Genomic DNA, 16,318 nt, shown 5'->3' on the forward strand with positions numbered 1-16,318 from the left:
TAAGGAAACACAAGATAAACCTCGACAAGACAAGAACATAAGCTTTCCAGGCACAATCCTATATCCGATAAGAAAATATAAGCCAGACAAGAACATAAGAAAATATAAGGATCACAATCAATTTTAGTTTCCAGGCATTTTTAAATTAAGAACATAAGCTTTCCAGGCACCAATAAACCTCGACAAGACAAGAACATATATAAGGAAACACACGTCCCATTACCCATTGTATCCAGTTGTGCCCAAATCCCAACTTCTGCATCCTTTGCAAACCCTGATAGGAGCATGGGTTTCTGAGCAGAAGCTGTAATCGAAGCAGCAGTAGCTAGTACGTAGTAGTAGCAATTAAGTACCAAAGCCAGACCAACGAACACGAGCAGTAGCAGTATATTCTCAAAAACTTCAATGTGTCGGCATAGTCCGTAAGTTCATATATCACTGCTACTTTGAAAAACCTTAGAACAAAAATACCAATAGATGGTGTGCATGTTCATGGGCAGGCTTAGTGAACAAACGAACAAACAGTTTAGACGATGGTGAAGCTCGTTAGGCCGAAAGCCGCCCGCCACTCCGTCACGGCTCCATCAATCAGTCCTGGCCGTTCGCGGCACTGCCGTCGGCAGCATCGGCGCTGCTCCTGCTGGCCGGAGCCGTGACCTGCCGCATCTCCTGCATCTTCCGCTGCACCTCATCGCTAACAATCAGCCGCAACGCAGGCACCAACCACGGATTCTGCTCAAGATTCGTCCTCATTGTCATTGCACTCCCCGCTGTCGTCGCCGCCGATGCGAAGGTGCTCTGCGATGCGAGGGTAGCCGCCGATGCGAGGGTGCTCTGCGATGCGAGGGTGCCGTGGACGCCGGAAGAGAGGCTGAGGGTTAGCGTGAGCGGCGCGGGCGGGGAGACCTCGCTGCTGCCGTCGTCGCCCTCGCCCATGCCCTCGTCGTCCTCTGGCTCCAGACGATGGAACGGAATGGATGCCTCCGCCGCCGTCGACTTCTTGTTGAGATCCAGAAGATGGGGGAGCGGCACGGGGGCCGTGGTCGCCGGCCGCAGAGGGAGGGCGCACCCGGCGGTGTTGGCGCTGGCGGCCGCCGCCCTGCACTGTTGTTGCAGCGCGAAGTTCCAGCGGTTCTTGATGGAGTTATCGGTGCGGCCGGGGAGCATCCGCGCGATGGTGGCCCACTTGTTGCCGTGCTTCGCTTGCGCCGCGACGATGACGGCGTCCTCCTCGGGCGTGAAGGCGCGATGCTCCAGGCCGGGGCTGAGATGCTCGACCCACCGCCGGCGGCACGACTTGCCGCACCGACCGGGGATATCGGCGCTGAGCTCGGGCCACTTCCGCGGCCCGTGCCGCGCGACCGCGCGCCGCAGCAGCTCGTCCTCCTCCGGCGTCCACGGCCGATTCACCCTCCTGGACCCCGACGCCGCCACCGAAACGCCGCAGCCATCGCCGCCCTCCATCCCTCCCGCGCCACCGCTCGACGACACCACCAGTTCTTGCCGGCTCAGCGCTCGACCTAGGACCCTATCTCTCCGTCGCCGCGGCCGGGGCTACGTGCGCGTATTATATATAAGGACGTGGGTATTTTGGTTGGACGCTTATTTGCTCCGGGAGTTGCGTCGTTCCTCCTTCGTGTGGTGTGATTGAGATGGGATGGTGAGCATCTCCAACAGATGTTTTAGGAAAAACAAGAAAATAAGAACTCTAACATTTCTCTACTCGGGTTTCTTTTTGCCGTGCGCCCAAAAATTCTTAGACGAATTCTGGAAGGAGCAAAGCATTTAATAAGGCTGCGGTAAGTTTCGAAGACGGGAGGGGAGTTGGCTCGAGGCATTTGTGACATCATAATTAGTGTCTGCTACTCCGGCCTTTGTAGTCTTTTATTTTTTTTAATATAAAAGACAATCCTCATGCCGTTTTTTCAAAAAAAAAATCTTAGACGAGCTTCTCATTTTTTTCGCCGCCCATCAGCATTACCAATCTTAATTTTTCTATCGATCACCCGCCACCCGCGACGAAGGACGACGCCTCCGTCCTTCAGTACGCCAACTTCTGTGCGTCGACATCACCGGACACCGCCGTTACCAATGGACCACTACCTCGACGCCGTCGAGGAGGCCATCCACGCCACTGGGTTGCATGAAAAACTCTTAGCTCGTTAACTCGCTCGACTCGACTCGTTAGTGGTTCGACTCGACTTAATTCGTTTATAATTTGTAATGAGTTGAGCTTCTATTTCAACTCGTTACGATATCGAGCCAGCTCGAGCGGGCTTGCGAGCCAAACGAGTTGGAGTAATTAGTCAAATCATATTAATCTCCGATCCAAAATAGTTAATCTTATACTCTATTATAGTTAATCTTGTTCTTTGTTGAGTGTGAAAACTTAAGTTGCAAACTCTATTCTTTTTTTTCTAAATCGATCTTCTTCTTTTCTTTTGTTACATGTTTTTATATCCGTTGATAGACACTAAACATTATATTATCGAGCTAGCTCGAGTTAGCAAACGAGTCGAGTTAAGTTAGATCTTTAGCTCGTTAACATAACGAGTTGAGTCAGCTCGTTATCTTAACGAGTCAGCTCGAGTCAAGCCGAGCTAAGCTGAACCAGCTCGATATCCATCCTACACGCCACCCTCGTCGCCAAGACACCGACACAACTCCCAAGTGGTACCTGACAGCGCGGTTGATGCTGGAGCAGTAGGGGAAGTCTGCCGCTGTCTGTACGTATGAAATTTTTTCGTTGTTGTTCTAGGTCATAACAGTTGCCTTCTCAATGCTGCCTTTTAGATTTATTTGTAAACACTTGTGCACAAATCATGTATCATTTATTTTAATTAGTCTGCTACATCACTCCTTCATTAGGTGAACTGAATGTGGGTTAACAGCTTCACGAATTTTGAAATCAGTATGCTCTGAAAAAACATTGACACTGATCTGTTGTGGGAAGCATCAGTTTGAGCTTTTGCGAGAAGAATAATATTTTTGGTTGATTCTATATGATGCGCCCTAAAATATAAGATGGACAGCTATAACATTTACTTTCAGCTACAATAATAATATGAACTGACCCCTAAAATATGAGACTTTCAGCTAGAACATTTACTTTCAGATAGAACAATAATTTGAAAACTGAGCCCTAAAATATGAGAATGATAGCTCGAAGAATAATCTGAACTGAACCCCAAAATCTGAGATGGACAGCTAGAACATTTACTTTCAGCTAGAACAATAATATGCCCTTTGGTGTAGTCAGCTAGAACATTTAATTTATTTTATCTACTAATCTGGCATACTCATTCGTTTTATCAGGTTGCTAGGTCACTTCAATGAAGTCATACATGGTGTTAATACACAGATGAGCAACATAATTTCCTTGCGATTGTTTAAGGATCCAAATATGTCTCAGATAGAATCCACAAATAAAATGTCATGAAGTTTCGTTATGCTACTTGGCTGCATGTCTCATGGACTGTAATTGAATTAGTGCAGAATATAGTTATAGACGCCACCCTCTACCAGGAAAAGATCCCCGGGTTCCTAAGGCCCACAAGTTAGGAGTAGGACGGCGGAAGGTTCCACCCCGAGAGGACCTGCCTCTAGATAGTCCCGAGGCACCAAGTCTGGGGTCAGGCGAGGCGGATCTAGAACAGGAGGTCTAGCAAACCGAGAGAAAGCTAGCCACTCGAGTGGATTCCACGCCGGGCCTGAGATTGACCCGCCATAAATAACTAACCGCATTAACTGCCACCGGTGCCTAGCCATGGTAGGGGAGTCGATCCTCCTTCCACTCATGACCTACGAACCCTTGACCTGCGACTAACACATGATCTATCGAGCTAAGGCATGGGTACCCTGGCAATCTACAGGACCCACAACACGACAAGTTGCGTCGAGACTCAGGCTCCAAAGGCCAGGGGTCGGCGCGGCATATAGAAAACAATAATGGTGCCAGAGCCCCTCACCGCCCACGCATAGCCGGGACTTAATGAGCCTAGCCAGGGAGCGCAGATGACCAAGGCGAATGTCGATGGACATGTTTCTACCAGCGGTTTAAAAAGTGTGCAGAGACTTTAGAGCTCAGTTACTCAATTTTCAGACCGAATTTAGCAAATCTAAAAATACCAAACCTAACAAAATGGAGAACAAACATACGTGAGTTTTTCTAAACTAATGTAAAAAAAGTTCCTAATTTTGAGTTCATATATGAAAGTCATGGCTATTTTAACAACAATCACCAAATGAGGGTTTCATGAAGTACAAAAATCTAGGAACGAGATTAGTGGGTGGAATTTATGGATGATAGCAGATCAGTGGGTGGAATTTATGGATGACAGCGGATGGAGTGACAAAAAAGAAACCAACAATAAGCTAGCAAACAGACTTGACCAAGGACACAAACTTAGAGCTACTGTCGGGATTGCAAACAATGGGCCCAAGGCCTCGGAAACGGGAACGACAGGTGGCGAACACGTGGCTGAGAGCTTGAATGTCTTGTCAAGCGTGTCCCTTCTACTACGGGATGTGGGTATTTATAGGGTAGTCGAGGGTCGGTGTCCTAAAATACGCCCGTACCCCCGGCCACGAACTACATTCCTAGAATATGTTGTACAACATGGTATTTATAGGGCTATGCACACACGCCCCAGTTACACTAAACTTTCCACCCTTGTTAACCACTGGTAAGTGGGGCCACTCAAGAGCGGGGTGGATCCTCATCCGTGAGGTAGACATCACAGGTGTTGGCTTATTCCTGTCGATTAGGGCAAGGTCGCTGGACCCCTTCGCCTAGAGAAGACTTTCTTGAAGCCCTCACTAGAAAGGGCCTTCACTTCCTTGCCTGGCCCCTCGCAGGACGTAGGCCCTCGCCTCCCGCCAAGGAAAAAAGGGAGGCTTCATGGTAGTTCCGAGCCCTTGTCCCTAAGAAGGCTTAGCCCCTGTGTTTTCCTTCATTCTTTACCTGACTTGAAGAGATCTCGGCGGTGCCTTTGGCTTAGTCTAGTCCTACATTCAGGCCAGGTTAGTTGTGGCCGATGCAAGTTTACAAAGGGTCAATCGAGGTTAGGTTCGACCTTCGCTCCAATAGTAGCCCCCGAGGGAATGGTTCATCCTAATCAACCGATCCCAAAGTCTCTATTTGAAGGGGACTAACACTACCCTCGGTCATTGTGTGAACTTCCTTGGGGGAGCTGATATGACCATTGGAAAAGACACGGTAGGTGTTGTTTGATATGCTTTTTTTCTTTTGCGATAAATATTGGGTCTGCGGGACTGCTACCATTCCTACTGCTATGTTGCTTTCGTAGCACCCGACCTCTCTCCGCCTGCAACCATCGTGCAAAACCTCTTCTCTCCACCACTGCATCATCGTCAATGACCGTGCTACTAGTCTTCTTGTTCTAGCTTGTTTTAATAGCGCGGCAACAACATCGTGGTCTTCGAGCAGTTGGATCACCGTGGTGACAACTGTTGCATCGGGGAATGTTTTATCATTTGTTAGGGTTGGGTGCTCTAGTAGTCTGGGTGAGAAAATTACAACATGGGCTGATCAAAGTCCTCAAAGCAAAGGGTGAAGGAGATGGAGTCATTGGGTTATTTTCCAGTGGGGTTTGGCAGGGGTAGAGGTGCGGAGATCACACCACGACCGGTGGGCAAGTTGGTGGTCTTCGAAAGTCTTTTCAGTGCGGTACTTCGATTACCCTACCATGAAATTTTGGTGAAAGTTTTAGAGAAATTTAGGGTCCAACTCCACCAATTGTCTCTAAATGCTATGGTTGCCCTAAGCAAGTTTGTGTGGGCGATGGCTACTTTTGGGGGACTTCGTCAGCTGAGGTCTTCATGAAGCATTATTGTTTACACTAGCAGAAAATGGTTGTAGATGGGGTTGTTGACCAATTTGGTAGTTACGCCTTTACCTTGAAGATCGGAAAGACTAAGGGGAAGGTAGTTCAACTAATCCCTTGTGCGAAGAACAAGTGGGGTGGTTAGAGGAGAACTGGTTCTATGTGTGTTGTCCGAGCGGTGAAGGTTGGCCTCAACCGAGCATGATGTCTTCATTCAATTTTGAAGCCTTTCCATGCTATAAGGTTGCAGAAAAGGATCACGATGACCGAGTCTTCGGCATTGTCGTGGTAACCAGTAGCGACAGAGACTTGGTCGAGGAGTACCTGGCTTGCAGAGTCTAGGTGCTGAGTCGTGGGTGGTCTATTGGGTCAGTGGTATGAAGGGACTTCGCAGGGTTCCTGAGCAGATTTTAAGCCCGACTTTTGTTGTGGATTTGGGTGACTGTTCCGGGGACATTTTTTGGTGGAGATTGAGAAAGAAGCGAAGGGCTTGGTTGGCCTGGTGATGAAGCATGAGGTTGAAAAGGGCATTGAGCTATGCGAAGGAGAGGTCCGCCTCAACTGCGTTTTCTGTCAGATGGGGCTGCTTTATGATGTGCATAAGGCGCGTCCAAAGAGGCCGAAGGCGAAGAGGACCGATTTGACTTCAATGGGGGTGGCTACACACTCCTAGACGTTGATGGAGACTTCATTAGTTGGCTCTAGGAATGTGGATGCTAGGGGTGCCTCTGCTACTTTTGTGACCGAGCTTTTGTAATTAGATCTTGTAATGCATCCAAGAAAGTGATGTCATCACCATGACATGTTTCCAATTTGGGAGTCATTCAATTAAGTGACTCTTGATTAATCTAATATTTTTAACTTTCCTGACAAATTTTGACAGAGATGTGCTTCAATAAGTCTACTAGATGTGCTTCAATAAGTCTACTAGCAACTATAAAAAGTCTAGATTCATTTTGCTGCATATAGCTGAAATTTGATGGACTATAGTTGCCAAGATCCATTCCAAAGTTAGCGAATTTCTTATTCAAAGATCATGTTATTTGCACATTATTTTATAACATAAGTGAAACACACTCCCTCCATTCCAATTTATAATTTGTTTTGACTTTTTTACCTTAGATTTGACCGACTCGTCTTATTCAAAAAAATATAATTATTATTAATTTTTACTGTGATATCGTCTATCATATAATATACTTTAGGTACGGCTTTGAAATTTTCATTTTTTATAAAAAATGAATAAGGCGAGCCGATCAAACTTGGTAAAAAAGACAAACGAACTATAAATTGAGACTGGGACTACATGCTAAGTTTTAATTTAATTCAAATAGATTTGATCTCTTAAATATAGCTACAACATGTTCTAAATAGCCAATATCGGGTTCGTTGAATTTCCCTATGTTGGGCCATCAAATTCAAGGGAACTACCATTGAGAAAGATTATATTATCATTATTTAGATTTCTATGCAACCGGTTTGGAGCAAAGAAAATGGTAGAAAACTAGGAACTTGTTCAAGAAAGCAAAGCTCACAAAAACCACCATAAGGAAATGAGGATCCAAATACCCGATATTGCATTGTAAAACGATTTAAGTATAATCAATTAATCAAAGTTATTTCTCTTGTCAAACAAAACGTCGCTTCATGAATCACAACATTTGCAAAATCCAAGTGACGCGCTGATATATCCAATTTTCAGGATAAAGTGGTATATCCATGAAACCAGGACTTGCATGACTATATATCTCTACAACTATTAAGACTCATCTGTAGACTGCCCCCGCTCCTTGCCCAACGAAACCCCCGCTCCCGCACGCCCCGCCGACCTCTGCTGCCGCAACGCCGCAGCCGCCGCGAAATCCGCACCCACCCGCGCGCCGCAGCCCTTTGTCCGCGCCGGAGCCTAGCACCGAACCGCCGCGCGCCCCCCCGGTCGGTCCCGGTGATGCGGCACAGCACGGCGTCCGCGACGAGGCGGAGCATCTCGTCGAGCACGTCACGGTCATGGTTGGGGAAGGCAGCCGCCAGTTGCGGGCGGAAGGCAGCCACGAAGCGCGCGAGGAACTCGTCGCGGGTCGGATCAGATGCCGGCTCCGACTCGTCGTTCGGGGTCAGGCACGGCTCCGATTCGAGGATGCGGGAGACGAAGGGCGTCGAGTCATGAGATGGCGGTGGCGGAGGGGCGTCCGCATGGATGTGCCGGAGGAGTAATGTTGTCGGCGCCCTTACAGGGCTGAGAGAAGTTGGAAGCCGTCGGGCGAGACGGGAGAGGGAGAGGAGGGCTCTCATGGCGGCCGTCACCGTGGAGTAGCTGCGGCCTGCTGAGGAGGTGGCTCTGGTAAGAGAAGCGATCTGGACTTGAATCTGTCTGTCGCCTCCGCCTCCTCCATCGCACGCCGACTCCGCCACTCCAGTCCAGACGCGCACATCCACCTCCACTGCCTGCCTCCGTTTGGTTTGACTTCTTCGACATCTGGGCGCTCTGCATCGTCGTCTTCTCGTAGATGGAGAGTGAGTGCCTTCCTTGCATCCTCCCTCTGCGCCTCGTTCCCCTGGACAGGCTCCATCCGTGTAGAGTACGGATCTACCCGGTCCCGGTTCTAGCGACCTGATCTACACATTCTTGATGAAGATTTGGAGATCCAACAAGGAGGTTCATGTGTTTGCTTCCTGTGGATTCATGAGTTTGAGATCCAATAAGGATCACAAAGAATCTCAGGCTTTGTGAGGACTGTCATTCAGTCACCAAGTTCATCTCCAAATTCACAGATCGGGAGATTGTTGTGAGGGACGTGAACAGATTTCACCACTTCAGGAATGGAGTTTGCTCGTGCAGAGATTATTGGTGATGATGATGCAAACTCCTTGTTTTAGTTACCTTCACTGATTATACTGGATGATAACTGAAAGTAGGAGCTGTTGTTTCTTCAAACCATTGTGTACAGCCTAACATATTTCATTAGCCTAGGCATGGTGATAGCTTTTCAGGAGGGGCATCAGATTGATCAACTAATCTAGAGAAAAGTGGAACTCATACCTGACAAACAGTTTTGACACACTTGTGAAGATGCCTCTTTTTTACATGTAAAGAGATCGAACTCGAGACTGATAGGTTGATTATGATGCTTAGGGTCTATGCCTCGTTTATATGACTGTGACTCGGGGCACAACTATGGAGAGGGTTGGCAAAGCACCAACCTCCATCCTTCTCGACGCTCTCCTGGAAGACTACAGCCAGGTACGCTGCCCATCCTTTAGTAGCACGCAAGATCCAGTACTTTACTATTAGTGGTGCTCTCGCAGTAGTAAAGGGGATTTGCAATGTCCAGTACTATTAATGGCGCTCTCTCAGTGATAGCTTTTTTATTTGCATCTTCCATCAATAGTTGTGTTCTGGTGTCATACCGTCATAAAAAACAGGAATGAACTCTGACCTCTCTCAGGGCTTAAATTTAACTGCAAGGTTCGATTAGTAAACATAATAGAGAAGAATTTTTGCTGATTACTTTGCTGTTTATTTTGTATAAACTGAACCAATGAAAATAAGTTGTGTACAAGTGCATTCCACTATCACCATTTTGTATCTAATTTTATAACAACTGTGATCTATTTCCAACGGTGATAATTAATAAGTCGTTTTTCTCACTACGTTTCTAAATAGTAGTTCTGATTACAAGTGAGGAACTCAGGATGATTTATGTCCCAGCAATAAGCAATAAGTACAGTGCCTCTAATGATCATTTCATTAGATTTATTATATGCAAAAATTATAAAGAACAAGGTTCGTTAAAAAGATTTTTTGTTTTGTTGATTACTTGTCGTTTCTTATTAGCTATTTACGTGCATCTGTAAGAACGTGGGCGTTCACATCCTCCGTTCCTTGTACATCGTGATCCGAGTCGAGGAGATCCTGAAGCCACTTGTGGAAATCAAGGATTCCTATTTATTTAGTGAGACATTTGCAGTTCATTTTGTTTGAATTAAACAACATTTGCAGTTGAGGTTAACTGAAATACGTGATTTTGTATAAACTGAACCGATGAAAACCAATTTTATTAGGCTACTTAGTAGCAGGGATATAAATTAATATAAAGAATGGAAGTTGTTAACTTCTATTCTGAAACTTCTTGTAGTTATCTAATGCGCTGGCTGGCAGATCTAGGAAGAATATGTAAATCTGAAATTTTCTGTGAGGGCATGAGGGGAAGCGTCTTATGTAGCTAAATACTTTTTTCTTCTCTATTTCAGTTCTTCTAGCAGTTGAACTTTGCTAATTGAAGCTGCAAAAGGAACTTCGATAGATCAGCATTACGAGGCACAGTTCTGGTTGATTTCCCCACTTAAGGTGTGTGAACTCTGTAATCCTTGGTTTTGTTCCAACCATGAATCAGCTGAATTGTTATTTTTTTTATCATGTATTGTTAGGTAAAGTAATCATGCCCATACCATTTAGGTTATTCTTAGCATGCCCATACCATTTAGATTTCATTTTTTCGACCATGATTCAGCTGAAATTTCCTAATAAAACTATGGTGTTACTGTCATGGATGCATTTTCCTGTTAAAGAAAAAAAGATAATACATTATTACAAAAACAACTTGAAAGGGAAGCATGCAGCGTTCTTATATGAGATGTGCAAGTTCTACAGAGATTGGCATGCCAATTCTGATGGTTTTCATGGTATTTGAAATTAATAATATACTACTGTTATATGCTTTTGCCAATTACCATCAAATATGAGAAGAACCACGCTTCTGACAGAAAGTCGTTTTCTGTTCAGGAATTTTCCTTCATGATCCTGTGAGCTTCACTGCCGTACTTCATCCAGAGTACTTCACATTCAAGAAGGGTGTGGTGAGAGTAGAGACCCAGGGCATTTGCACTGGCCACACTTTGATGGGTCAGGGATTGAAAAAGTATGTTTTTTTTCTCTGAGTAACTCATAAAAGATTGACCCGTCTGATATTTTTTAGTTTCAGCATTCTTACATACACATTGATATGACATAAATCTCACCAAATTACTATTTAGAACGGGCCCGCCCCGCTCGCGGACCTCGCCGTCGTCGCCGACCACGTCGCGGCCTACGACGCCTCCGGGAAGGTGGTCCTATGTTTTTGGTTTCTTTTGTTGGGGTAAATATGTTTTTGTCGCTGTAATTTTTCTAGATCCGCTCACTGATGTTTTGCCGCTAGATGATTCTGGTAGGGAGTCCTTGCCCTTCGAGCCCCCTTGAACAGTACGGCCTCGACGAAGAGAAGGCGTGCAGCGAGCTCCCGAGCTTTTCCGATTACAGTGGCTCTCCACAGGTAAGAGCCCCAAAGGGTTTCTACTCGTTCCATTGATTCGATTTGTCTTCTTCCAGTTAAAATTTAGCAAAATAGATGAGGATGAGTTGATTCTGTGGTTGGATTAATCAGCGCAAGGGTACTACACAAGGAAGAGATAGGCTTTATCTATTTCACCTTAAAAGTTGATACCTTCTGCTATGGAAACATAACCATGGTTAGAAATTTGCGAGGACTGCTAGGACACGAAAAGTCTCCTTGTCGCTTCCATTTTGTTCAAATTCCCTGCAAATATAACTTCTTGGAAGCTTCAGGGTTCAGAAACTTCCCACTCCTTGGGTTTGGTAGTACTGAGTGTAGGCAGAAACCTTCATTTGTGGAAAAGAGATGAAGATTTGCTTCATGTATCTCATTGTCAACTTGTCATGATTTGGAACGTATTACTAATAAACTGAGGTGTTTTTCGGGCTTGCATCCTGGCTTGATCCCATTGAATACTCTGTGAATGCCACCCTTGTTTTTGTTGCTGCCATCCTATCTCTCTTTACTTTGCAATAGTCTACCTGACACATCTACTCTAAATTTGGTTTACCAAGTATAACATACTAACATAATAATGATACTTACATTGATTTCATTATTACGTCTCAATCAACTTATCACATTTGTACAAAATTAAAATGATACTTCACGATACTGATTATGGAACCTATGTGTATGCCAATTGAAAAAAGATACTTTCCTACTGCGGTTCACACTTTTTTTTTGTCTTGCTTGAGTTTTATTAGATGGATAAATAGAGTAAGGAAATGGATAGTATTTTGTGAATTTTAATATGTGCTCTATATGCAATTGGATTAATCTTGCTTCTGCTAACAATACTCTGTTCTTTGTCATTGTGATCCTCTCGCAAGTTACAACTGATATTTAGCTATCAGTAAGCTAACATGGCTTCCAAATTACAAACCCATGGGTTGTTGGCTATCGTGCTGATAGAGGAGGATTACCATCGCCAACCCGCCCATTAACGCACTCCACCCCATCAGTAAGCAACTGGGTGATGCTTCCCTTCTTCCTCATTGATTTGCTGCATAATGATGATACATATTTACTGCATAATTTTTTTCTTTAGGTTGAAGCATGTTCAACAAGTTGAACTATCTAATCCTAATGTTGAGATCCGCTTGCTTGAAGTATTTTACCACAAGATTTATAAGGTTCGTGCATGGTTTATGTGAAGTATTTCCTACATTAAAAGTCCTAGCTCTTTCTAATGCTAGATTTCTGAACTTCTAAAATTAATGTTATATTTTACCTTAAATTTGGCATTGTTAGGATGACATTTCTACGGATCATTCCACCTCATGAGAAGATACAGAACATAAATGAATAGTACTGGACATTACGAGCTGAGGAGGTTTGTATCATTTCATCTTTCTTGATGTTGACCCTTCTATCTATTCTACTGAAAAATACAATTATATTTATGAAGATTCATCTGTGATACTTATGTAAAGTTGTCTTGCATAACATTGCATCTGACAATTTTGGAACAAATCCCAGAGGAAGAGAAGAATCTTGGCCCACATGATCGATTGATTCATCTTTACCATTTCATGAAAGACCCTAACTAGAATCATCAAATTCAGAATTAGGCTGAAGTCAAGCACTTATACTTCAAATACTATGATTGACAATGTTATGTAGGTATTGCAACAACACTGTTTTGTCCTTTCCCTTATAGTATTTAGCATCATATTTTTTCTACTAAAAACAAAAATTCTTCTCTGATGATGCCTTAGTTTATTTGTGTGTGTGTTGCTTCTGTTCTTATTTGTCTTTGTCTTTGCTTCATATCTGAACTAATCTGTGATGATGCCTAAGTTTCTTCGTGTGTGTTTCTTCTGGTCTTATTTGTCTGTCTTGGCTTCACATCTAAACTAATCTGTAACGAGAAGCTGGCCAGCTGCAGCCTGCTTCACGGGTCCAAATGACGGGTCCTTAGCGGCTCGGTGTCACTGCGTCAGCAATTCAGCAATGAGCTGGCGAGCGACTGCCCAGCGAGCGCGTCTCCCCATTCTTTAGCGCTCCCACCTGACACAGGCACGCAGTCCCCACTCCTAAGCTTCAAGGTAATATTCTAATATTTAATTTTGTAACCTTCAATTCCTTGTGCTATTGTTATTTGTAAACCTGTTATCTGTAGATGTACTATGCAAGCTTCAATCTTTACTACTTCATAAGACAGTAGTGTAGACGTCCACAATACCAAAGGTGTATCAACTCTATTCTTCATACTTCTGTTTATGTTGTTCTCAACGACTTGGATTCAGTAGTGAATTAGGTTAGTACTAGCTTATGGTGGAGGAAAGATTTGAACATCTTACAGTCGTTGGTATATTTGAAGTTGCTTTGATTCGAGGTACTATGTTGAAGATGGCCCCCCAATATAGGCACCTGTGTTAGTAGTTTATTACAGACCAACTGATAACTGAAAATACTCTGCTTTATGTATGATTTTGGCTAAAATTTAGGGACATCACACATATTCGTTGTTTTTATTAGTCAAGAACTTCATTGCTTCAAGAATTTTATTGGTATACGGCCATTCAAAACTCCATTGACCGTGTTGTAGTACGAGTTTGGTTTTTTTCAACACTCCTGGGGAGTGGAGCTTCTACGTCACGACTGGTTCGAATTTGTGTGGAGGGACTTGCTTCATTGTGCTTCTGGTTTCTAATAGTTTTAGCATTCTTCTCCTGAAGCCTGAAGGCCTCAAGGATTCATGTAAAAGTGATATGGTGTTGTTCTAAATGTGCAAATTCAACTGGAATACTGATTGTCTCTTTTTTCAGTTTCCCTTATATATTTTTAACTTTAGGTTTCTGTTGCCTTTTCCCTTTGTTTATTTCTTGTTGGACTGTAGTGTAAATATGTATTTACAGATGTGTAGGTCCTACCCATTTTGTTCCTTAGTTGAGGTTTGATTCAATTGTATTGGACCTTTGCAGGCTGCTGCTTCGTGATTGAAGGTATCATCGAGTTCTGTACAAGTATTTAATCTTGAAGATGTAGAGGAAGGGATTGAAGGTATCATTGAGTTATGTGTTTAATTCGAGTAGATGTGCATTCAATATTTCTTATTTTTTGCCACAACCCCTCAGTTGTCCATTTATTCATCGTATCTGTTGTAAATCTAAGGTACCATAGACAAGTAGAGTTAACTTTCTTTTATCCTTGAACTTTTACCTTGCACTTCATAGTCTTCATAGGTTCTCAATTTAATGATGAGAAATAGTTGATTATGTCTCAAATGAGTCCGGAGAAGAGATTTTAGCTGATTATGTCTCAAATGGGACTGGAGAAGAGATCTGGCCAGTCCAGTGTTTTTGTAGTCTCTACTCTGATGGAATATGGTGGTGTTCCACAATCTGCAACTCTAGAGTCTCTTCTGAAAGAAGCTATTCATGTCATCAGCTATGGCTATGAGGACAAAACTGTCTGGGAACTGAGGTAATGACTCATGTAGTTATAACTTTGTAACATCAGTGTTGTTGATGCTTGTGCTATTACTTGCTAAGAAATGTTGAGATATGAATTGATGTTTCCTTGTCTGGTTTGCATGTAAACCTTTTGTTTTTTGTGATAAATATCTACTTCATTCTTGGAAATGATATATTTGTTGAATTGAAGAAAAAGAAATGTTTATTCATTTTAAGTCTTTAATATGGTGCACCGCGGATTGGGTGGATCTATGGTTCTATTACAAAAGACATTCTCACTGGAATCAAGGATTGGGTGTATAGGGTGTATAGGGAGATGAAAATGGTCTGGGAGGCTCTAGACGCTCTTTGCCTAGGCTCAGGCTGGTGCTCTAGACCTGGGATGTCAAGTGGACAGGCTCATTGTTTTTGAGACAGTGGAGATGAATGTGGTTCTTGGTGCTGCACTTAGTATTGCTACTGTCTACTTTGCTTCCTTTTTTGTGAGGAGATGATTACAGTCCATCATTTTTTTCTATTTAGCTGTTATTCGATTTTGATGTTGACATGCTTCTTGGGTGATTTGTCCATGCAGCTGATGAATTTGGCTTGCCAGATGTGGATGTTGATGCAAAACCTGAGAATGAGCACACTAGAAGAACCTCTGATTCCATCCTCCTCAGTCGTCTTCACTCAGAGTTCCTGAATAAGCGAAAGAAAGGAAAGCTACCATAAGGGATGTTGTATTGCTCTACCATAGCAAATCAGGTAACTGGTATTATTAAATATATTGCTGATGTTTTATTGCTCTATTTTGAAGCCTTATTGTTATTACTGAGCAAATAAGGGATCGACAAATATAATTTCCTTCTTTTTTAGATTAGGGGTAAATATAACCTCCTATTATTTAGAGATGAAATTTATGTGTCTTGGTTTTCCTTATATAACCTCCTATTTCAATTATTGAGAAACAATATATGTTAACATGTCCCAATTTGTTATAATATTGGAAATAAAGGGGCACCTTCTATAATGCCTTGTGCTCAATACTTCTAGCATTATCTGACTCAGGAACTAGGCGAATTAAATCATTATAATATTTCTCTCTTCAAAATTTGTTGGAGACAATTTTGACATGATTTTTTCCTTTTTCAGGAACAATATGCTTCTGTGAGGGAGATACAATGGGGCACTTTCAGGAAGTATTTAGGGGATCGTCGCAGCAGCGTGAGCTGGAACTACAAGTAACAACTCTTAAACAACAGCTCCAAGAAGCTGAGATCCATTATAAGCAAGACATGATTTTTCTCCCAAGTTTTCATTTTGCGCTCTATGCTAATTCACATGTTTCCTATTGGACCTAATAGAGATTGTGGTTGTGTACTCAAGATCATTTAGATATTCCTATAGGTTCTGAGAAAAACTAATATTGTTCTTGTGGCCGAAAGAAGACCACAAAAAATTTTAGTTCTCTAAACTTCTTTGGAGACACTACTGCCATTTTCCGAAGATCTCGATCGCTAACACTTTAATATGTTTGCATCCTTCAATCAATGTTACTCTCTCTATAACATCCCTTAGATTCAGCCCTTTGGTTTGACTTTTGTCCTAAGTTTGTTGTTTATTGGAATCCGCCTTGAGCAGCAATTTGGATTTGGTAAGCTTTTAAAATCATTTTCATGGTACACCAATATCGATC

At 43.3% G+C, this 16,318-nt stretch overlaps 1 protein-coding gene across 1 annotated transcript; it reads right to left on the reverse strand.

Moving 5' to 3' along the window:
• Window positions 1-401: 401 nt before the first annotated feature.
• On the reverse strand, window positions 402-1,699 carry LOC103630259 (transcription factor MYB77). Its single transcript, XM_008651328.2, has one exon. The coding sequence runs from the start codon at window positions 1,462-1,464 to the stop codon at window positions 589-591; it is 876 nt and encodes a 291-aa protein (XP_008649550.1). The 5' UTR covers window positions 1,465-1,699; the 3' UTR covers window positions 402-588.
• Between the last annotated feature and the right edge of the window lie 14,619 nt (window positions 1,700-16,318).

Source organism: Zea mays, chromosome 6 (genome assembly GCF_902167145.1).
Source record: "Zea mays cultivar B73 chromosome 6, Zm-B73-REFERENCE-NAM-5.0, whole genome shotgun sequence".
Lineage (NCBI taxonomy): Eukaryota > Viridiplantae > Streptophyta > Magnoliopsida > Poales > Poaceae > Zea > Zea mays.